The 22653-nt window shown below is 41.2% G+C and overlaps 2 protein-coding genes across 3 annotated transcripts; both read right to left on the reverse strand.

The window, feature by feature from the left end:
- Positions 1-9478: 9478 nt before the first annotated feature.
- FBXO4 (F-box protein 4) lies at positions 9479-17219 on the reverse strand (the record flags this gene model as incomplete). The annotated part of the gene is made up of 7 exons (XM_077790394.1): positions 9479-11130; positions 12186-12361; positions 13103-13281; positions 13800-13875; positions 14870-15090; positions 16707-16968; positions 17006-17219. Coding segments are annotated over 7 exons (1218 nt in total), but the record flags the coding sequence as incomplete, so codon positions are not given.
- RIMOC1 (RAB7A interacting MON1-CCZ1 complex subunit 1) lies at positions 17214-20657 on the reverse strand. Of its 2 annotated transcripts, XM_021552014.2 has the most exons (6): positions 20588-20657; positions 20345-20445; positions 19812-19955; positions 19296-19427; positions 18977-19091; positions 17214-17643 (listed from the first exon to the last, which is right to left on the reverse strand). In XM_021552014.2, the coding sequence occupies exons 1-6, from the start codon at positions 20655-20657 to the stop codon at positions 17348-17350; spliced, it is 858 nt and encodes a 285-aa protein (XP_021407689.1). In that variant the 3' UTR covers positions 17214-17347. The 2 variants fall into 2 exon arrangements, with proteins under 2 accessions (XP_021407689.1, XP_031363169.2); XM_031507309.2 differs by lacking the exons at positions 20345-20445; positions 20588-20657 and adding an exon at positions 20057-20242.
- Between the last annotated feature and the right edge of the window lie 1996 nt (positions 20658-22653).

Raw genomic sequence — 22653 nt, forward strand, 5'->3', positions numbered from 1 at the left:
ACTTTAGGAAACTGGTAACATAAAGAGCTTTGCAGAGCCTTATCCAGGATGGCCAGTTGGAAGGGCAGCATGGGCTTGTATTGATGGGCTTGCTGCAAAGACAAGCAGCAAGACTCAGCAAGGTCCCTGAAGATTGACGATGGAGTTCCAGGCCTCCGGCATGAGGGTGTGTGGTGAATCCAGGTCTTTGCTGCCACAGAGCAGGTTGAAGAGTGGTGCAAGGACCTCCTCATTATCCCTGACAGAGGGGATAACAGAGGCGACGAAGAATGCAAATCTCGGGGCATCCTGGGAGTGGAGAGGAACGTTGAAGAAGCGGTCCTTTGACATCTATTATAGTGAGCTTCAAGCCCCAAGGCAGCATGGAAGGTGAGGGCATGCCAGGTTGCAGGGGACCCATATCTGTGATAATTTCATTTCTTTTTCTGAGATCGTGGAGGAGCCTCCACCTGTCTTTGCCAGGTTTTCCTAAAACAAAGACAGGAGAGTTCCAAGGGCTGTTGGTCTCAGTAATGTGGCCCTTGGTAAGCTGCTCCTCCATGAGGGCCACTAGGGCATGCAGCTTGGTGTCAGAAAGGGGCAACTGATAACCTGTTAAAAATAAACTAGGCCAGCAGCCTTTAAAAGGTGAGCCTGTTTATTGTAAACAAAGAACAGCTGGAAACTACTAGGCCCCAGGATAAGCCCAGGGCCTGTGCAACAAGCCAGAGTAACAATTAACTGCATGACATGTGGGGTGCTCCCTTGGACTTCGAAGACCAGGTGCCAAACATCTGGGAGCCTTTGAAGTCTTTTGCACTACTGGATTGGTGTGTTTCTCAATCTTTGCACTGATTGGTCTCTTTTCTGTTCACTGGTTGGTCTATACCACTGCATAATCCTGACCAACCATTTCAGAATAAGTCCATTTTATTGGATGGCTCATTCTCCAGTCACAGTTTAAGGTGGTGTTGTCATCTCTTCTACCTCATGAGGTAATATTATAGATGGTTCCTTCTAGTAAATCTGTTCAGTTCTTGTTATATCCCCATCTAGTCGTTACATACCTGTACATCAGCACATTTAACTTAACAACTCATTGCATTAATTATATCATTAACAAGTCATAACTTTTTAATATTACATTAATTATATAATTAACATTTCGTAACTCCACCTTCGAATGCCAACTTATCCATAACAACTCCCCCCTCTAAATTTTTGATTGAGCTTTAGCCCACATCAAAACTTTTTTTTAAATGGGACTTTCGTAGGTTTGATACAATTTTCTCAATTTCTGATATTTCTTGTAAATTTCTCTGGGGGTTTCCAGGTTTTTTTCTTGATTATTTTCTCGTACCATCATGATCTTCTTGATTTTCTCATCACTTAACTTCTCTGAGGAATTCTGAACAATGTTAGTAATCATACAGATTAAACAAGGTATAATAGAAGAGAGAAAAATGACATTCATCAATACACCTCCTCCAACAACTGAGATCTTTTTCCATTACCTTCCTTCCAGAAGGTTGTCCCACTAATTAGACTTTAATAACAGGGTCCACTTCTGTATGGGTACATGTGCTAGCTTTCTGATGTTAGTAGTGATATTTTTAATGGCTTCTCCTTGATCATTGATCTCATTACAACATTCTGAGAAGTTTCCACTTACACCTTCGTCTGCTAAGAAGTAATCTAGTGCTAGTCAATCCTGGTAGATAACTGTCCTCATCTGATGTGATTGGGCAGAAATTAGATCTAAGACCAGGGCTGATTTGTTAGTTATTATTTCCAGGAAAGCTTGTAACCAGATAATTTGATTTAACATATAAATGGGAGTTCTGTAACCATGAACCATCTTGGGCCCAGGTGCAGGTCCATATGTGGCAATTAATCTTTCTGGTGGCAATTCATCTTCCCTCCACTTTTGGATCCCACCAATTAAATCTCTCTTCTTGCATTCCAATTCATCATATAGAGGTACTCCTAAATGTTGACCTTCATCTCTTGGGAGTAAGAAGAAGGAGGGTCTGATAATACCTAGGGTGCAACTTCCCATCTAATCCTTGGGTAACATAACACAAGCTATTTTCCCACAGAGCCAAAATAGTTCTTTCTTTTAGTCACCTGGTATAGAACTTTGGCTGTGAAGTGTAGCCCCTTATCTGAATCAATAGTATTCACAATTCCATACCTCAGCATTATTTGCTCAAGTAGAGTCTTACTAACTACTCCTGCCATAGTCCTTGTAGTCAGAAACACTTCGACCCAATGGGTTAAATGATCTATTATCACTAGTAAATACTTGAACCTTTGGACTGGGGGAAGTTCTGCAAAGTCTACCTGAACATTCTGGAAGGGCCTCCAAGCCAGCTCCCTTCCACCCAGAGGTGTTTTTCTCATCACTTTTCTATTTATTCTCTGACAAATCATACAGTCTCTCATTACCATTTTAGCAATTTCAAATATCCGAATGCATACATACGTTTGGATGAAATGGTTGCAAAGAGCCTGCATTCCCCAATGTATCAAAGCATGAAAGCTTTCTAAAATTTTCCTGGTTAAAGCTTTATTTAACACTTGGCTCCCATCTGGCATCGTCCACTTTCCCTTTTCATCTTTGGTTCCTCCATGATTTTGTAATTCTTTCTGTTCCTGTTCACTAAAGTTCTGGATCTCCTCATTATCTTTGTCACCGAAGTCTACCAACTGCAGGATCCGCTTAATCCTTTTCTGAGGCATCTTCTTTAGCTACCTGGTCTGCTAAGTTGTTTCCCTGTACTTCCATAGAGATCCCTCTCTGATGTCCATTTATGTGTACCATTGCAATCTCTAAAGGGTCTTTCAAAGCCTCTAATATTTATTTTATTAATTTCTCATGGACCAAGGTTTTGCCTTTTGAATTTATGAATCTCCTTTCTTCCCAGATTTTACCAAATGTATCTACCACCCCACAGGCATATTTCAAGTCAGTGTAAATAGTTCCCTTTTTATATCTCAACCACTGTAATCCTTTCAATAAAGCATAAATCTCAAAGCATTGTGCAGATCATTTTGTCAAGAGTTTTTCTTTATCTATAATCTCCATGGTCTTGCCATCTATTACTGCATACCCTGGCATTCTCTTTCCTTCAATCACTCTGGAAGAACCATCAACAAACAACATGTACCCTTCCGGTAATGGCTACTCTCGCAAATCCTCTCGCACTTTGGTCTTCAAATATCATCTCTATGCAAAAATGTTCCAGATTCTCATTGTGTTCTCCATATAATAATTGTGCCAGATTCTGAATTTTTGTTGTGGTTAATTCTAAATTTTCAATATTAGCTAATATAAATTCATATTTCAATAACCTGCTATCTATAATCCACTGACTGGCCCTTTTGCTCACTATGTTTTTCAAGTCATAAGGAGTAGACCCCTTAATTTTGCTTCCAAATGTTCATTTGTAACTCTCTTCCAGTAAGGCTAAGGTTGCAGCTACTTATTGTAGACGTGTTGGCCAACCCCTAACTTCTGGGTCTAATAACTTTGACACATAGGCAACAAGTTTTCTACCCCCACATCACTTTTGGACTAGTACCCCACATACAATTCCTTCTTCTGTATTTATAAACAACTCGAAAGATTTATCTAAGTCAGGTAAACTTAAAACCGGGGCTATCATTAACTTTTCCTTTTTCTCTTTCAATTTCTGTCCATCTTCTTCACTCCAATTTAAAGGTTCTTCTTCTACTAATTTATCATAGAGGAATTTAACTAATTTAGTATGCCCATCTATCCATAACTTACAATACCCAACCAGCCCTAGCAATTTCCATACATCTCTTTTTGGTTTTGGTGCTGGTAGTGAGAGGATCCCTCAAATTTGTTCTGCTTCTAGTTTCTTGTACCCTTTCCCAGTCACATGACCTAAATATTTTACTTCTGGTTCTACAAATTGGAGTTCTTTCTTTGACACCTTTAAACCCTTCTCCTCCAAGAAGTTAAATAATTTTATTGTTGTTTCTTGAACTTGTTCCCTCTGTTCTCCTGACACCAATAAATCATCAACATACTGTGGGATTTGGGTATCTCCTACTGGTTGGAACTGTCTTAGTAGTTCCTCTAGAGCTTGTCCAAATAAATTTGGGGATTCTGTGAACGCCTGAATAACCAGGCCATTGGAGATTTTGTTTTCTCTATGTTTCTTCATCCTGTCACTCAAAGGCAAACAAACTGCTACTCTCCTTAGCTAGAGGGCAAGCCCAGAAAGCATATTTTAGGTCTATTACACTCAACCATGCATGTTTTGATGGTATCTTACTCAAAAATGTGTATGGGTTAGATACTACAGGGTATCATGAGATGGTCTGTTTGTTAACTTCTCTCATGCTCTGAAGCAGTTGGTCAGTAATATCTGATTTCTTTACTGGTAATATTTGGGTGTTATGTGAAGATATGCATGGCTCCAGTATTTCATCTTTGATCAACTCATTTGTCACTGGGGCCAATCCCTGCTTCCCTTCTGCTGAAATGGGATACTGTTTTACCTTGTAGGGATAGGTGAAATTCCTGGTTTCATTTGCACCTCTGGGGGGGGGGGGAGGGCGGGAGGGAAGAGGGTTATGTTTAGTAGGCCATGACTTCCCTCTTCTGCCCAGACTTTGCAATAAATCTCACTTTCATCTTCTGACTTGAGCATCATCATCTTTGCTACCATCTGTCCTTCCTTAGGGATAACTCCTACCCCCAGTGGTACCTGTAGCTCCCAGCCTAATAAATTACATTCTAGTTTGGGCATGTATAACAAATCCGCATATCCCTGTCTTGAATTTTCCCTAACAACAACTTACTCTGTAATTGCCACTTCAAATGCTTCACTATTGGCAGCCCTTTCTTTGCACATCTTACGAATTGGCATCCTTTTGGGAATCTTGAAATATATGATCTATCAGTCCCAGCATCAACTAAAAATTCTAATTCTTCCCCCTGGGGACCTATTTCCAAATTTGTCAAGGGTTCTATCTTATGATTATTCATTTTCCCCAGGGGATAGAGCCCCTGACACCCCTAAATTGTCATTTGCCCCAATATCCATTTCCCTGTACAGCCTCCTGTCCCTTTTCCATTTCTTACAATTCTTTTTGAAGTGACCCTTTTCCCTAAAATAAAAACACTTCCCCTCACAGGAGTACTTGTACAGTTCTCAAGTGTCTTCCTTTTTCTGTTTATCCGTTCCCTTTTGTTCCTCTCTTTCTCTATCCTGGCTCTCTCTAGCCACTGCAGTCATGATCCTTGCCTTTGACTTCATCTCCTCCTCCTCCCTTCTCAAATATACCTTCTGTGCCTCTTGCAGCTATTCATTCAGACCTTTCTCCTGCCAGTCCTCTACCTTTTTTAGCTTTCTTTGTGATGTCATTCCATGATCTTGTCACAAATTGCACCCTCACTAGCACTTGTCCCTTTGGACTCTCAGAGTCTACACTCAAATACAATTGAAAATTTTGCCTCAGTCTTGCTAACCAAGCACTAGGGATTTCATCTTTTGCTTGTTGGCTGTCAAAAGCCAACCTTGCATTACTGTTCCTAGGACTGCCTCTGGAATACCTTTGATGATTAACGATCTATAATCTCTCATGTTTCTGTGTCTGACTTCATCATTCAAGTCCCAATCAGGATGGTTGAAAGGCATCTTTTTCATCCTCCGGGGGGGCAGGCCTGTTCTCCCTTTCCCATATCCTTATAACAGCTGCTTGTGTTAGCTGGATTTCTTCAGGGAAAAAAGAATGCCTAATATTGAATTAAATTCCTCTGAAGTATATATACTTGGGCCCAAAAACTGATCAACCTGGCTGGCTATACCTCTGGGATCATCTAATAAGGTTTTAATCTCTCTTAAAATTTCTGACTTCAGAGGCAATCAAGGGTGCATTCACAAATCCAGTCCTCCCCTGGGTGCCTCCCATTGGGACTTCCCTTAAGCATAGTAATTTTTCCACTATCTCTCTCTTCAGTAAACACTTCCCCACCTGGGATCAGGTATTGTAAGGATGACCCTCTGAAACCACAGCTTCTTCCTTTGGTCTCACCGCAATTGTACAATCACAAGAATGAGTTACACCTTCACTCGGGGAATTCTGTTGATTTATAATCTCTTTACTTTATATTCTCTTTACATTTGATTTATAATCTCTTTACTAGTAAATTATACTCCTGAGGAAATTTGGGGTATTAGGGAGATAATAGGGAGGAAGGGCTGAAGTATAGAAGGAGCAGGAGGAGGTACAAGTGAAACTTGGGGTATCTGAGGAGGATTAAAGGGGAGAGGCTGTGGGGCAATGGGAGCAGGGAGGGGTGTAGGGTGAATAATAGGGGAGGGGGCTGTTTGGGATACTGGAGAGGCAGGAAGGGACATGGGTTGGATAGGAAGAGGTAGTGGAGGGGCAGGGAGGGGTAGGGGTTGGATAGGAAGAGGTAACAAAGAAGTAGGAGAAGGGGCTGCTGGGAGCACAGGAGAAGGAGGGTGTGGGAGACAGTCCAGTGAGTTCCACTTCTTTTCAAATTCCTCTTTTTCCTCTTCAGTCTCTTTAGATACTTCATATACTCTAATCCTCTTATCTCAAGTTTCATTTTCTAACCAACACGTTGTGTATTGTATTTCTTCTTTGTTTGGAATCTCTCTTAAATTGATACACCTATTTAGGGCTAGGTATAACCACTTCTCTTTTTTCTTTTGACCTATACCAAGGCAAATAGATGGGTCCTTCTTAAATACTTTCCTGTGGCCAAATTTCAACACAGTATTTTATCATTTTAGTTTTATCTAATTCCTTTAAAGTTTTATCATTATCCCAATTATCTAACATTTCTCCCAGTGGACTGTTAGGTGGAATATCTCTTAGTTTCGTTTTTTTGATTCTTCCCCTACGGCAGTTCTTGCCTGCACATTGGCCCATGGTTGTTTCTTATGAAAACAAATAAATAAATACATTTTTGGGGTGGTGACCAGACTATAGTTAAAACTAATTAAATTAAATTAAAAGAAATATCTATATGTGAGTAAAGTATAGAGGTGTGAGAAACCAGAGTAGTTATGGAAGGGAACTCTACTGTGGTAGTCCGTTATTTTACAGTTAGTTTTTCTGTAGTATGTTTTAATATTCCTTGTTAAAAGTTTGTAGTGGTTTATTCTATGTACCCCATTTGGTTTCCCTAATGGTTCAGTCCTGAGTTGTTTACCACAGTTTTCCCTGTCAAAATGTATATCAATCTACCTGTCTGTCTCCCTGTATACCTCCCTTGTTCCCTTGTCTTACCCCTGTCTGTCAAAGATAGCACAGTCCTTTGGTTCTGGAGTGTTCCCTGTCTCTCATCCCTTCCTGGTAGCAGAATTGGGTTGTGAGGTTTGCTCCCTCCCCATGTTGGTTTCTACTGGGGAGCCCTTACCCTGCACCCCTCTCTAATGCCCCGCTATTGCTCACAGGTTGTGTCCTCCCCGTGTTCCCTCTGCCCTTTAAAAGTCCCTTCATGTTCGGCTTTGTCACTTGCTCTGCCCCCCTTGGAGATTAAATCTTTGCAGACTCAGCCAAGTGTCCTTCCCTTATTCCTCTGCCTCGGTTTCCTCGTGCTCTGTGCCTCTGCTGCGCTCCCCACGCCGCAGCGATCACCAACACCCGCACCAGTCTGGGCAGAAACTCGGGGCTGGCCACTCAGGTGTTTGCCCTCCGGCCACAAGCAGGACAGCGAGCCAGAGAACCTCCCTCCCGTGGCCACTGAGAGCCAGACACATTCTATGATGGGAAACAAATAGACCAGGGTAGCTAAAAAAGAAAAATGGTAGCCTGTGGGAAAAGAGTGAACTGTGGGAACTTGATGTGAAACAAGATCGCTGCCTGACTGGATACATCCCCAGACCTTTCCAATCCACCCTCTGATGCAACCCACAGTGCCAGTCAACCATCACCAGGCCACTGCCTCTTCCTGGGGAGAACCCTCCCTTTCCAAGATGTCTCTCCTCGATAACAAAACGGCTTCTCCCAGTTGGCAGGAGGAGCCATACACCACAACCCTTTATTCTGTACTAGTTGTTGCCTTCAGTTATCATTTACATCTTATCCTCTTAAGAACTAAGAACCCCAAACTTAATGAACAAATAATTTTGAAAATTCTCTGGGCTCAAATTAATAAATTAAATCCTCACACTAAACAATTAGCAAAATGTTTACTCAAATACCTAATCCCACAAAATCACAGTACACACCAAAGTAAACAAAGCCCCAACACAAACAAAAAACTTCACATTCAGTCAAACAATGCCGGGAAGTGGACTGAGGACTTTTGGCCTCCACCTCACCCCAGAATTTCACCAGCCTCCCACCTCCACACACCCCAATAAATCTAAATGAGCTAAAACTAATAATAAATAAAATGAAGGACTATATTCATAAAAGAAATTCCACTAACAGAATGCACCCAAGTAGTCTTAGACTCAAATATATGCACAAACTGTAACCCTAACTGGCAGGTTCTAAACCTCCCCCTCACTCCTAATGATTACTCAACTTCTCCCAACTGGAAGCCTTCACCCTCCCCGGCCCATTGCCACACTGTGAGGTGCTCTTCCCTCAGCCAGCCCCCCAGCTTGCTGCACACAGAGTCACTTGTTTGAAGTACTAAGCCCCCCTTGGTCAGGCACCTACTTCCTCCTCCTGCCCAAAGAGGAACAACCCCTGAACTGGTGGCCACACACTCAGTGGGTCTCCAGTTAGGAGTCTCTCGCCTTGCCTGCAAGGGTCCTACTTCCCTAGACTCCTGGAGCTCTCCCTGTGCTTGTTTTAGGGAACCATCCTCCAGGTCATCTCAGTCAGTGGAACTCCCCTGTGACCCCCTGTCTGGGCCCCACCACGTGCACCAGCTTCCTGATCAAGGGTCCAGCGATGTCCAGCCCCTTCCAGCCAGCCGCCCCAATGCCTGTCACTGCAGCTCAGACCCTGGTCCTGGAGGCCTTTCTGACAAGTCAGAAAATTGTCCCATCCAAAACCCCAACTCTGCTTCCTTTGCTACTTGGCCAGAGGCACCCCTGAGAGCCCCAACCCTGGAGGAGTGGGAGCCTATGTGGGCAAGGACGGCAAAAAGGAAGCACTCCCCCTTCTCCCACTCCCAGGGTCCCTCGGGATACCACACTCACTCGTAACTCCACTCGCTTGCCTCTTTTCCCGGCCAGGCTCCTCTTGGAAAACCGGAACCACAGTATTCAGAGGTTCACATTTGCTTCAAGAGTCCACTCTAGCTTTAAGTTAATCTAACAGATGTTCTTTCAGAAAAATTACATACTCTACATTATCCTAACAATTTGAAATTACAGTGCGTTATCTTAATTAAACTGGTAACATTCAATAACCTTGTTCATTAACGACTATTGATGACAATGGTAATTTGTTATGACAGTGTGACTGCAGTGTGTGAGCACATGTGGACACATGTAAGGGGTTAACACACATTGGAAGACTCTAAACATCATTCTTTAAGTAAGTATTTATTCCTTATGAAGAAATTAGAAAAAGGATCTTCCATAATCCCTCCATACATAACACAGAATCAGGTTGCTGCATTCAATCCCCTACATATAGACCACTACGAAATTCATGTGATTAGGAGAAAAATCACACACACCCAGTCACAAAGCATGGAATTCTACCCCAAATATTCATAAATCCATCGTGTCTGCTCTATTTTAAAGGGCAAAACAGACATACATTATTAAAAAAAAAGAAAAGGACAAAGCACAGAATTTTCATTGGTGTGTCCTAATATATGCAAAAATTGATTACTTGCACATAAAGATGAAAAAAATTATATATACTTTCTAGTTCATTAAAATTCCCAAACATCTTCTCAAATTGAATTGTTTCTGACATGGCTGTATTGATCATCACCCAAGTATCCCAGATGGAGAGTAGTTACAGCTGTACATGCACTATGCAATCATTTATCTAGGTACCAGGAAAACATTGTGAGACACTTGAATTTCCATGATGATAGGAGAAAGGAAAAAAAAAAAAAAAAGCCAAGAATAAAGCAAATAAATGCCCTGGCAAGAAATCCAAGTGAAGCTTCTGAATATTCACCCAATAATAACAACATGAAAAGGTGGACGACGATAAATATCCTGAAAGACATCAATATGGAAAACACAATTCCAGCTTTAAAATGGTTCTTTGCTTTTGATAAAATTATTTGCAACTGTGTAGAAAATTTCATGACAGGCGTAATTCACATCTGCAAATGGCCACAACTGTTTGGGAAACTTGATAGTCTAAGTGTGCAATGAAGTTCTGAATTAACCTATTTAACATTTGTTCATAGAATCAGAGGCATATCCAGTTCAAGATAATGATTTCAGTGCAACAGAAAGCTAAAGATGCTGAAGTCTGTTGTGGTTGGTTAGTAAGTAAGATCACAACAAAGAAACAACAATTCATATGCAGGAATTTGCTTCTAAGAAATTTGGTCTGGGTTGAAAATTCCCCCCACTATTTTTTATCTAGGCATTTTTTCTAGAAAGATACAGGGGAACTCACTTTTCTGAAATCAAGAGTTACTGTCTTTCTGTCAGCCTACTGTACAACCTATAGTATATTTTCTTTGGTCAGGAAGTGTCACTGTAAAGATCTCCACTGAATGTATTTACTAAACGTATGATAAGGCTGTGCTGATAAATTAATACAGTATTACATATTTATTTATAGAAGATATTAGACCAGCAGATATATTGGAAAAGATGGTACTCGAAAGGCCTCTGGTTGAAATGAGAGAAAAACAACAAAACAAAACACTCAGATTGTCTCTCCAAATCACTTCTTTATCGCAGCTAGAATCGAAGCAATCCAACTTGTACTTCTCATTGAGGACTATAGTTGGAATATGTTAAGGATTTGAGTATGCGCAGTGAAACATACGCAGGTTTGCCTTATTAGTTTTCCCATCTGACAGTACTCTTGCCAGAAGGACAAGATTCTTATTTCAACTGAAATAGAAAATACCAAAAGGTTTATACAGTGCAACAATGCCTAATCCTACTACTGAGCACTTTTATAATTTGCTTCTTCCAAGAGCCACTCAATTCCATTTAGCAATCCACCTAAAGTTGCAGCTACAGTGTCCTGCATCTGTGAAAATTAAATTAAAAGAAAAAGTTAATGTATTAGAGGTAACAACTAACAGGATCTAACAGGATCTTAATATCACTCTCTATCTGTAAAGTCAGAAACACTCATATAAAATCTAAATTTTTATCACTAGGGTAAAGGTCACTTAGACAAAAAAAGGTTTTACAGGAGTAAGAAAACAAATTAAAAAAAACTCCCTCATGTTAAGAAAGCTTTCACTCTTAGTAGCAGAGTGAATTTGTTTCAATTTACTCTGGTACTAAGAGTATCAATTCACTCTGATACAATCATTTCATCAGCACAGATGGCAATCCACTTGAAAAATGTTTTTGTTACTCCTAAAGCAAAAATGCTGCGAGCTTTAGACTTCTATGCATATCATTAACACTCAGATTTTGTAATATCCCATCCAGTTATATTATTAGACTATTATAAATTGTATGTTTTGTAAAAAGCCTATGAACATTTTCCTTACGAAAACAAAGAAATTACCTCAAATCAGGATTTTTTTTTTTCTGATTAAGTTATTTCTCAGCTACAGAACATCAACAAAAATTAATTCTGTGTGGCTGAACCAGGGTGATAGATACTGCGCTTGACAAATGTAAAAACAGGTTCAGGACCTCACATTCTATGTAGAAAACTGATCTGTCAAAATCTGAAGACATCAAATCAACTGAGTGACAGTGAACAGTCTTTTAAAAATGTCACAAAAATCTATCTTGTGTCCAAGCCTGTGATTCAGGAAATTTATATTTAAATGAACTGAATCTTCCTTACTCCCTTCAAGACCATGATTTGTCCTTCCTAACATTCTAGTTCCAGCTTAAGTCTCTTCTGTGCTTTTGGGCAAGTCACTTAGCTCCTTGTTTTCAGACAGGCTAATAATTCATCTTGTAGCACCAGAGAAACAAGATATTTCACTTAAATGGAAAACTTCTGTACTAGTGTTGAAAGCTGCACACTTGGTTAGGTAGGTATAGTTAAGGAAACTGAGAGCCTAAATTAAATTTAAACCACAGAGAAACAGAAAATAAAGGTTTAAGAGTAAGTACCATCCAGGGCTGATGCAGCAGATTTAGTTGCAACTGATGTGCCACATAAACACATGGAATTCTTTTCACACCAACGTGAGACACACAGGACAAAATCAGCAGAGGTCTGTTCGGAGGCCCAAGAGCTGGATCTATCATTGCCAAAATACGAGCCAGCTCCTCCTGACGATCATGCTCTAAGAAACAATATTTAATATATGAGTCTTAAGTATATGCAAAAACAAAGTGTTTTTGTTTTGTTTTGTTTTTGAGAGGCAATTAGACAGAGGACTAGAAGGGGTAAATGATCTTGTTCTGCTTAATACAAGACTTACCTGCCTTTATGTTACACAGATACTGATGACATCAAGATGTTAAAGATGCCCATACATTCTACAGGCAGCCTATTTCAATCCTAGCATCCCTACTGAATGTACTTTTCTCTTAGTGTACCCCTTCAAAGTTTTTTGCCTGTCTCTGACATAGCCCTCTTCCTCCATTCAAAGCTGATGAATGTAAAGACAATTACCATAACTGTTAACTGGATTATCATCTTACAGGACTAAACTGATTTAGACTAATTGCATTTTTTACTGGTTTCCTGGTGAAGGTTGTTTCCATAGCACAAACAATGTATTTTCAAGTTTCCCCCTATACATACCTGTGGGTTTTTGTTTTTTTTTTTTTAACCCATGTAATTTCCCACATGTAATTTAGATAGCAACTATATCAGTATGTGCCATAAAGAAAACAAGGAGCCACAATCCCTAACATGTTGATGGGAGAATGTCTAGAACGGGAGATCTCTTCAACATGGTAAAACGTAAAGAAATAGCATATTTTGAAAGGATCAGAACATGGATTTTGATGTGTTGTATGGTCTTTGTAATCTAATACTCCAGCTATTCACAAAATATAAATAAAGAGAAACCCCTTACCTCTATGAGCTTCTGCATTAGCAACATAAATGAATCCATCAACTACTTCGCACACCTTCCTCACTTGAGCTATTACACTGTAGTGCATGGCTTGCTGGTTCCCTACTGTGCTGTTCTCTTGGTAAAACATCCTATTCACAGCACCAGCTTGCTCTTCCCTTGCTCTCCTCCTTTCCACACTGAAAGGTATTTCAGTAGTCAGGTTAACTGAGAATGCCAAAACAGAATCTTGAAATTTCATCTACGTGGTGCAGGAAAGGGACAGGAAAATGGGCTAGGCCAGGAAAATGGTTTAATTTCTCCCTGTCCCCTCCTGCCCTCCTTTCTTTCTGAGGGCACAAACAGAGAAGGTTGGCAAACTGCAAGATGTTTATGAAAATACACTCCAGGATGAGTTCATAGAGTGTTTCAAAAGGGGCTTAATCAAGGGATTAAGAGGGATAGAAGCACCTGTAATGTACCTGTTGTATACCTTTGGTATATATACTGTTTGGAAAAGTTTTATTACTTCCATGTGAAAGCTTAGGGGTTGAAAAAAGAAAGGAAAAACAAAGGCAGGCATTCAAACTTCAATTTATAAGGAATATCCATGCATGAGAAGGTGCACATGAAAGTCACATGAAAAGAATATCAAGAAAAGTCTGAAATAAATCAGAAACTGTACTTTTCATTTGGTGGAGAACAGATCTTATCTTACCTCGTGGTGGAATACAGTGTCACAATATTGAATTTTTGATTGCTGTTAAACTGAAAACTGACACCTGATCCAATTCCTACAAGGAAAAAATGAATCTATGAGATTACAACTATTTGGCTACTGAATACAATTAAGTGGTAGTTCAAAAAATTCCAGTGGTGCCATAAAATGAATATATTCAAACCTAGATATTGCTGTTAGGGGTGGCAGATTTACTATTTTACAATTAAACTTTATGCATGCTCCAACTGACAAGACTTTTAGTTTCATTAAAATCTAGTCAATGGTATTAAAACCATTTTTGTATTTCTGATTATTAGAGTTGAACCTAGAAATTTAAATTAGAAATTTGTATTTATTAGCTGAAACTGGCATAGAAAAGGCTCCAGTCTGCTTATGACAAGCTGCATTGAAAAGGACATATGAGAGAAGTAAAAAACCCACTAAAAATAATTGCCATGCTTCCTATAAATTTAATTATTTGAGTTCTGCTGTGATTAAATAACATTAGTTAAAAAGTAACACATTTTTGTCTCTGGCTTGGACATAAGTCAAATTAGACATTCAAAGCTACTCTTTTAAACATCAAAAAAAAATCCTTCACCTGCTCTTTTAACTCTTCTAAGTAAAATTTACATCATTTGATACCAGAATACTGAATCATATAAGGATCAGCTTTGAGTTCCTGTGTAAAATTACAAATGTGGTTTTTAGCCACTTACTGCAAGCAGCACTGAAAGAAAGGCCTGTCTGCATTTATTGAACACAACAGCAGCAGTAATATGGAATTTTGAATGAAAATAGAAGTACAAGGAACAAAATTATTCTTCTGACGATGTCCAAATTTAATCATAAATTCACTAAAGCTATAAGTTTGTCCCAAATGTTCACTGCATTTAGCCTTCTGAACAAATCAGAGAGAAAACGGTTTCAGGTTTTTTTTTACCATGATACTACTGAATTTTAAGGATACAAAAAAAATCATTCCTTTTCTTCATTTCTTCCTCAAAGTTTTTTTGTGTTATATGTATTTACAAAATAAGGAAGCTAAAAGCCAAAACCACCATTACCATGAATTTGTCTATGAGGTAAACCAGCTACCAGCAGAATTTCTGGGCATGTCATCATCTTTTGTACTAAAGAGTTGTCCAGCTCTTCCAAACCTGGCCCAAACATAGCAAAGCGAGGTTCTGCCTGAGTGACCAGTGATTGCAAAAAGGAAGTCACAGTCCCATACCGGGGACGGTTCGATTTCCAACTTCTTCTGCCCTGCGGACAGCTCCTTTTATATCTGTTTAAAATAGATGCAACTAGAAATTAAACATAAAATACAAAAGAGGTATTAATCAAACAAATTAAGTCCCACACTTCTTATGCTTTTCTACTGGTACAACTCAAAGAATAGGTCAAAAATTATAAAGTTCCAAACTGATGGTTTCAAGCACCAGTACAAAGCAGACAAAGCATCAGTTCTTTTGACATCTGAATACTGACTTTTTGGACCTCAGTACACTTCTATCTACAGATCTTTCAGTTTACTTGAAAAAAAAATAAAAATAATAAATTCCCCATCCTCACTGAATACACAATATAGGTAAAATAACATCAAAGCAGAAGTGTCACATGAAAAGTAAAATTTTAAAAGTGAGCCTTTTGAGTGCATTTTAAACCCTAATTAAACTCTTTTGTGTTTATAACAAGTAACCACCTGAAAAGAAACATTCTCCCTGTAGGTAGAGAGCATGCAAACTGTGAAAGGAAACAAGTGTTTCCTGCAAACTTATATACTCATTTGGTGTGGATGCTATAAGGCATGGAAAGACTGCTAATTGAGGGGAAGGAAAAACAGTCAGATGCTCTAGAGCAGCAGCTTCAGTTTGCTTCTGGAGTCATGGTAGGCTGCTCCTGAACAAATCTCTTCAAGGAAGCATCAAATGTGGGCTGCTTTATACCCACGCTGAAATGTTTCAGTTGAAATCAGCAAAACCGCCAAGTGCACGCAGACACAATAGAAATCAGTGACAGGTGGCTTCAAATTGGCGGTTCAGACCTAAACAGATTTAAATCCAATTTCAAAATCAGTCCATAGTTTGCACATCAAATTCTGAGTGTACTGTTCCCACCTGTTAAAAGGGGATGAAGGGCACAGAGATTGCAGAAGTTAATGCACTTACCACAAAGCAACATGTTAAGGACCACCTTTGGAAAATGTAACTGCAAATAAATCAAAAATCCCAAACAAATCCACAGACCACCACTGCAAATCAAAGGAACTGAATGAAGTTTAGAAAAGAAATCACCACAAACTAGCTTAAGTGTTCTTCTCAGTCATCCAAACATATTTATTGTGTTGCTATGTTTTTCAATATACTACCAGAAACCGGTCTTCGTCTTACAGCCTTTGACAATCAGACCTAAACCAATACAGCTTGTTACTCTGTGCACATTCCGTGCACTTTTTTATTATTAGGTCTTCCAAATAAGATAAAAAACAATGAAGATCCATTTCATTTGCTGTAGCTCAAAGACTTCTTCGTACTTTTATGAAAATAACTGCTGTGGCACTGAGAGCAAAGAACACTTCTTTACCAAGATCAACAGTATGCAGTATTTCTGTGCTACAGTAGACTGACAGTTTACAAAAACCTGTAATTTTTTATAGCATTAGCCTTGTGTTTTTTACAATATTTTATATTCCTGCTGAGTTCCAAACAGAAAGAGCAGACCAGACCATGGAGCAACAAGAAATTGTATTTCCAAAATAAACAATAGATTTGAGACACATCGAAATTTAAACAGCAACTTACAACAGAGCTTTACTTCTGTAAATATGGAACGCGCCTGTGGGCTGAATATTACTGCTGTAGGCACACTTGAAGTCATGTAGGAGAACATGGAGATACTTACACTGCCATGTAATCATACAGTGCATTGCCGCTGACCTCTGAAAAGGCTTTTTTAAAAATCTCCTCGTCTGGAAGTGATTTCCAATCAACAGATGTCCAAGAGGGGAGATCCCGCAGGAGAAAGTATCTCCATAACAACGGGTCTTGCACAGCTGCCCTCCAGTAACAACTCGTGCTTCCTAAGCGGCACAAATCTTGGGGCGAGAGGAAGGACATGATGTTCAGCTGCACGTCGATCTGAAAACCATTGAGAGCAGCGGTTTAACGGAATTCAGCAGCGAAGGCCGGGGTGGGACGCGGCGTTTGCCCCCTCGTCCCCCCGCGCCAGCGGGCCCGGCTCACCGGCAGGCTCTGCAGGAGGCTCCCTCCCGCCGCGCCGCCCGGGGCCGCGCAGCCAGCGCGCCCGCAGCGCGCGCAGCCCGCCGCGCACCGCGGCCTCCAGCCCGGCCCCGCGCGCCTCCGCCGCCGCCGTGGCGCCCAACAGCGCCCCGTGCACCGCAGCCCGGAGTCCGGGGAATGCGTGGCTTTAATGCAACACAAGTATACATTTCAGTTGGAAGGAAGAAAAAGAAAATAAGGCAGTGACGAAGACTGTGCTCTTATGCCACAGGTTTTCTTCTAGCACAGACAGTGCAGTGGATCTTAGCTGTGGGATTTCACAAAGCAATGCAGCATTTGTTTTGCAGTTGCTGTGTTCCACCCTTGACCTTTTAAGGGTCCCTCACATACAGCCACATACTTTGTTAACATGTTTCTCCCTGTTTCTTGGAAATCCAGCGATATGCTCTGGGATCTGCTGTCCAGGTCACTGCCAGACACAGGGTCCATTGACTCAAGGCTTTCCTGCTTCCCTTCCACTGCTCCACAGTGTTTCAGTCTCCAGTAGCACATTTCTCCACTGTACATCATTGCCAGTAAGTGAGTGTCACTAAATATACCTGCAAAAATAATTTAGATCAAGTACTTCAGTCTTCTGCTATAAGAAAGTATTAACACAAAAGTAAGTATTAACATTAAGTATTAACACAAAAGTATTAACGAGCTTGTTAATTCTTTTTCAGTAACAATGGGGAAGAAAGTTCCAAAAAGACAGTATAAGTATATAATTATATAAATACATAATTCCCAGAAGAAAACCATGGATCAAGACCATGCTCATTTCTCTACACAGTTTGACCCTCCTTAATGTTAAAATACTTTAAGACTGTCGTATAAATATTATTTCTATAATTTTGTTTGCCTAATTATCTCATAAGAATTTCAGTATCTCTTTACAGCCTCTTTAACACAGGCATGACTGTACATATTTACTCTGGAGTATTTCTGTGCCTCCCACAGGTTTAAGCCTAAAAGATACTGTCTGAGGTCATCTTAACTTAGGTGAACCAGCAGCAGCTTTATTAGCATTTGAATTCAAAGGCACACGTGTGTCTTTCACCAAAAAAAAAAAAAAATCCTGCTAAATAAATCCACAATCTGACTTTACATTACGGAGCTATATAACCGTAATGTCACTTTCAGATTACGTTAAACAAGAAGGTGCTGCATATCCTGCTACAGTCAGAGTAGAGGTGTTTTTGAGTGTGCTCAACGTGGACATCATGTTCTTAGCACCAGCTGGTCTACCTCACAAATTCCCTGCTGCTGTATCACCCTACCTGCATCACACTGATGCAGCCTAAGATCCTCCTAGAAACACTCAATAGGAATGAAATTTACATAAAGCTACATAAAGTGGTGACAGAGAACATTTGCCAAATCTAACCAATTCTGCTTATAGTTTTACCTGTGAGAAGTCTGTAATTGTGTTTGTACCTGTGCTGTCCTAGAGCTAAAAGGAAACATCAATATGTGAACCTCTGGCACCCTCTGCAGTCACGTTAGTGCCTTCAACGTCTGTCAGCTGTGAACTGGATGGTTCACAATAAAATACTGTGTACAAACGCTGCCACTGTAAAACACTACTGTCCATCAAACACTCATTGCCTCAATTCACCTCACTCCAGGAACACCCATAAAACACCAGGAAAATGAGCACTGACACCTCCTAAAATTCATGAGTCAAAAAAGAAAAAAGCGGGGCCACTCTTGCCTGCTTATTTGCCTCATTTATTATCTTCTTGTTCTAAAAAGTGTTAAGTCTTGAACATAAACTAGGCCAAACAATAAAAACACACAAAAATTGAAGCAGTTTCATTTCATAAAATGAAGCAGTTGTTAAAGAAGAGTGGGTTAAAAGGTTTTTTGGAGTTAGTTTTTGGGGTTTTTTACCTTCACTGAGTAATCTAGCTGTGTCTTTATCTTGAAGTGAGATATCTTCATCTAGCTGAAGAGGGCATCTAACGCTAAGCATCTTCATCAAGTACTGAACTCCATCATTAAGACACTGAGTACAGTTAAAAATAAGGAAAAAATAAATTCTTGTTAAATTAATGATATGCAGCAATACTTCCTATGAAGCCCCAAAATCCCAATTAAAGAAAAAACAAAAAAAAAAAACAGAACAAAAAACCCAGCCACATTTTAAAAGTGACCAATCAAACTTTAATGCTGTATTCACAAGCTCATAGAACATTTTCATGTCCTTTACCTTTTTAAATGTGGCAACATTTTCTTGTAGCCATTCACCCCTTTCTTTTGCTGTGTGGCAATACATGTAAAGCAGGGCTCCTTTTCTCCAGTAAAGACATTCTAACAACTCTGCACCAAGAAGGTCGATGGGCTGAAATAAAATCAAACAAACTGGTCTAACACAAACCACCTGAACTACTTATAAGCACTGGCACACATGCAAACACTGCATAAATCTCGTACTTCAGGGACTGTGTTTGACATCAACAGAGACAGAAGCCTAGCCTAACCTAACATTGTAGGTCAAATAGAAGTGTTAACTGCCTGTGGAATCATGAAATGTTAGCAAGATAAATTCTGAGCACGCAACAAGGCATTTGAAACAATATTTTCAGTAATCACTATTTAAATACCAAAGAGACTTGAAAATGTTTCAAAATACTTTAAATTCTGCCCATCAAAAATACAAACACTATGTCCCATTCCAGACTTTTCATTTTTAAATAATGAAATAATTCACCCTCTGACTACTCACTTCTTTTATGCTGCATTCCCTCACTAGGTCTTCTGGTTCTGAAAGAATGGAAATAAGTTCTTTAAGTTTTTGCAAGGCAGATTCTTCTGGAAAATCTTCATCCACAAGCTGGTTTTCCTCAAAATATGTAATGTCTAAGACAGCCTATGAAAACAAGAACATATACAAAATTGAAATGCTACCATCAAAATAATCAAATGGATGTGTGTTGACATAGAAAAAAATGTTAGTTTATAAAACATTACAATTTGAAGGTATTTTTTAACATCTAGTTGACCAAATGTGCAAGTTAGAAGTATTGAAGGATTAGTGATGGTGACTATCAAGCGAAATCCCTTTCTGTCCCTAAAGTAACAGCATGAACGACTCCAAGTCATCCAAGTCAAAAGCAGTTCTGTGCTTCACAGATGCTCACCACACACCCCCAAATAATCGAGCTGCCTTTCTGCCCCACCCTCCTTTTTTACACCAAACCGTCTCCCACTCCCTACACGCATTTTCTTGAGAGGCAGTTTGATGTCCGTAACAAATACCTGGGTATAGAGCTGAAAAAGCGTGGAAGGGTGTTCTTTCCCTTCGTTGCAGAGGTCCTTCAACTTGTCCAGATTAGCAGAGCCTTTCTCCAAGAAGGTATCTGAGGGAAGAACACAACGCTCCCTTAGCACCGATGAGCACCGGCCAGGCTCTGATGCTCTCAAGCGCACACGCCGTTTGCCAAGATGCCCTGGGGGCCGCCCGCGCCGCCACCCCCGGTCCCCTCGCCCCCGGCCGCTCACCGCGGGCCCCGGGTGCGCCGAGCCGCCGGGCCAGCGCCGCCACCCGCGGCCGCAGCGCCGCCGCCGCCATGGCCGCCCCGCGCCGCCCTCCGCGCAGGCGCAGCGGCGCGGGCCGGGGGCCGGGAGCAGCCCCGGGCAGCGCGGGGCGGGGGGCGCGGAGCGGGGCCGGGGCCGGGGCCGTGCCGGGCCGTGCCGCGCCGCGCCGGGCCGTGCCGGGCCGGGCCGGGCCGGGCCGGGCCGGGCCGCGCCGTGCCGCGCCGCGCCGTGCCGCGCCGCGCCGCGCCGGGCCGTGCCGCGCCGCGCCGTGCCGCGCCGGGCCGTGCCGTGCCGCGCCGCGCCGTGCCGCGCCGGGCCGTGCCGCGCCGTGCCGCGCCGCCCGACCCCACGGGACACCCGGCCCGGGACACCCGGCCCCCGATCCGGCCGGACACCGCCAGCCCTGCTCTCATTGTTGGCTGGGACTGCAGTTTTGGGCTGGTGTGGCCCTGAAAGCTCTTTGATAACAGAAGGGTCTGGCGTCTGCAGTGCCGGTCCATCCCCCAGGGAGAGACCCTGTGTTTCAGAATTTACGGAATCAATTTACAGTCAATTACAATCATTTTTGGAAAAGACCTCTGGTTCCAACCTATGACCGAATATCACAATGTCGACCAAACCATATTACTGAGTGCCACGTCCAGTCTTTCCTTAAACAGTTCCAGGGACAATGACTCCACCACCTTCCTGGGCAGCCCATTCCAAGATCTAATCACCCTTTCCGTGAAGCAATTTGAAACAATGTTTTGTGAAGTGTTTTGTAAAATGCTTCGCGGAACAGTCTTAAATCCAACATAGATCGCCCATGGCACAGGATGAGATTATTTCCTCTCTTCCTGTCTGGTTGCCTGGAGAAGAGGCCAACCCCACCTGGCCACAGGCTCCTTTCAGGCATTTGTAGAGAGCGATAAAGTCACCTCTGAGCCTCTTTTTCTCCAGGATAAACACCCCCAGCTCCCTCAGCTTCTCCTCACGGGACTTGTGCTGCAGACCCTTCCCCACGTCCATTGTCCTTCTCTGGACTTGCTCCAGCACCTCGATATGTTTCCTGAGTTGCAGGGTGCAGAGCAGGATTTGAGGTGTGGCCTCACCAGTGCCCAGCACAGGGGGACAATCCCTGCTCTGGTCCTGCTGCCACACCATTGCTGAGCCAGGCCAGGATGCCATTGGCCTTCTTGGCCACCTGGGCACACCCTGGCTCATGTTCAGCTGCTGTCACCAGCACCCCCAAGTCCTTTTCCACTGCAAAAATTTGACTGCGGTTTTGCCCCTATCAGTGAGTGCTTTCCAGCCTCACTGCAAATTAGGTATTGCCCATAAAACAAACTGAAACAGAGGCAGCAATGATCAAGCCCACACTTACTTTTCAATAAATGGGTTTGGTTTTTTTTAACTACATTTTAGCATTTAATTACTTAAAATGCACAAGTACAAGAGTAAAAATACATTAAATAATCCTGAAATGAAATACCTTTGATTAGAGAAATGAAGCACTTGCTCCAACATTTTGTCCAGCTTTTAATAATACTCTTTATGAACTTGATAAATAATAAAGGAGTTTGCATATATGAAGGGTAAACTAAGTTTTCCCTTTATTTTTACCAACATCTTCCTACCATGTGAAAGTCAGTCATCAAATACTTTGTGTTGTCTAGTTATAAAAGTGCTAAATTTTATGGTATTGTTTCCCTAGCCCTCTCCATATTTTTACCTACCTGGAAAAAGCTAATACCTCAGTGCCTATTCTAGTAAAGTAAAACAAACTCACACAATATTGAGAATTTTGTCAACTTGAATATTTTGAAAGAATAATTGACTAAAGACCTTTTCCCATTTTGAGGTCATATGCTGTTCATTCTGTCACTGTCTATGTTCCACCAAAGTACCTAAAAAAAACAACCAGCCAACCAACTGACCAATCACTCACCAAGCCTCCCCATCCCTGCATCCCCCAAAAATAAATTGTCATTTACTGGAGTACTTTAGAAGTGAAAAGCTGTCTACTAGCAGGCAGAGTTATTTTTGCTGTT

The sequence above is a fragment of the Lonchura striata genome, chromosome Z, assembly GCF_046129695.1.
Source record: "Lonchura striata isolate bLonStr1 chromosome Z, bLonStr1.mat, whole genome shotgun sequence".
NCBI lineage: Eukaryota > Metazoa > Chordata > Aves > Passeriformes > Estrildidae > Lonchura > Lonchura striata.

What these genes read in the sequence shown, in the direction of transcription:
- RIMOC1 (XM_021552014.2), bottom strand. Translation starts at nt 20,657, where the DNA reads ATGGCGGCGGCGGCGCTGCGGCCGCGGGTGGCGGCGCTGGCCCGGCGG. An exon ending in TTTTTCAGCTCTATACCCAG is followed by an intron (nt 19,956 to 20,344) that starts GTATTTGTTACG and finishes TTGTTTTCATAG; the next exon opens with GCTGTCTTAGACATTACATA. An exon ending in ATGTTGCCACATTTAAAAAG is followed by an intron (nt 19,092 to 19,295) that starts GTAAAGGACATG and finishes AACTGTACTCAG; the next exon opens with TGTCTTAATGATGGAGTTCA.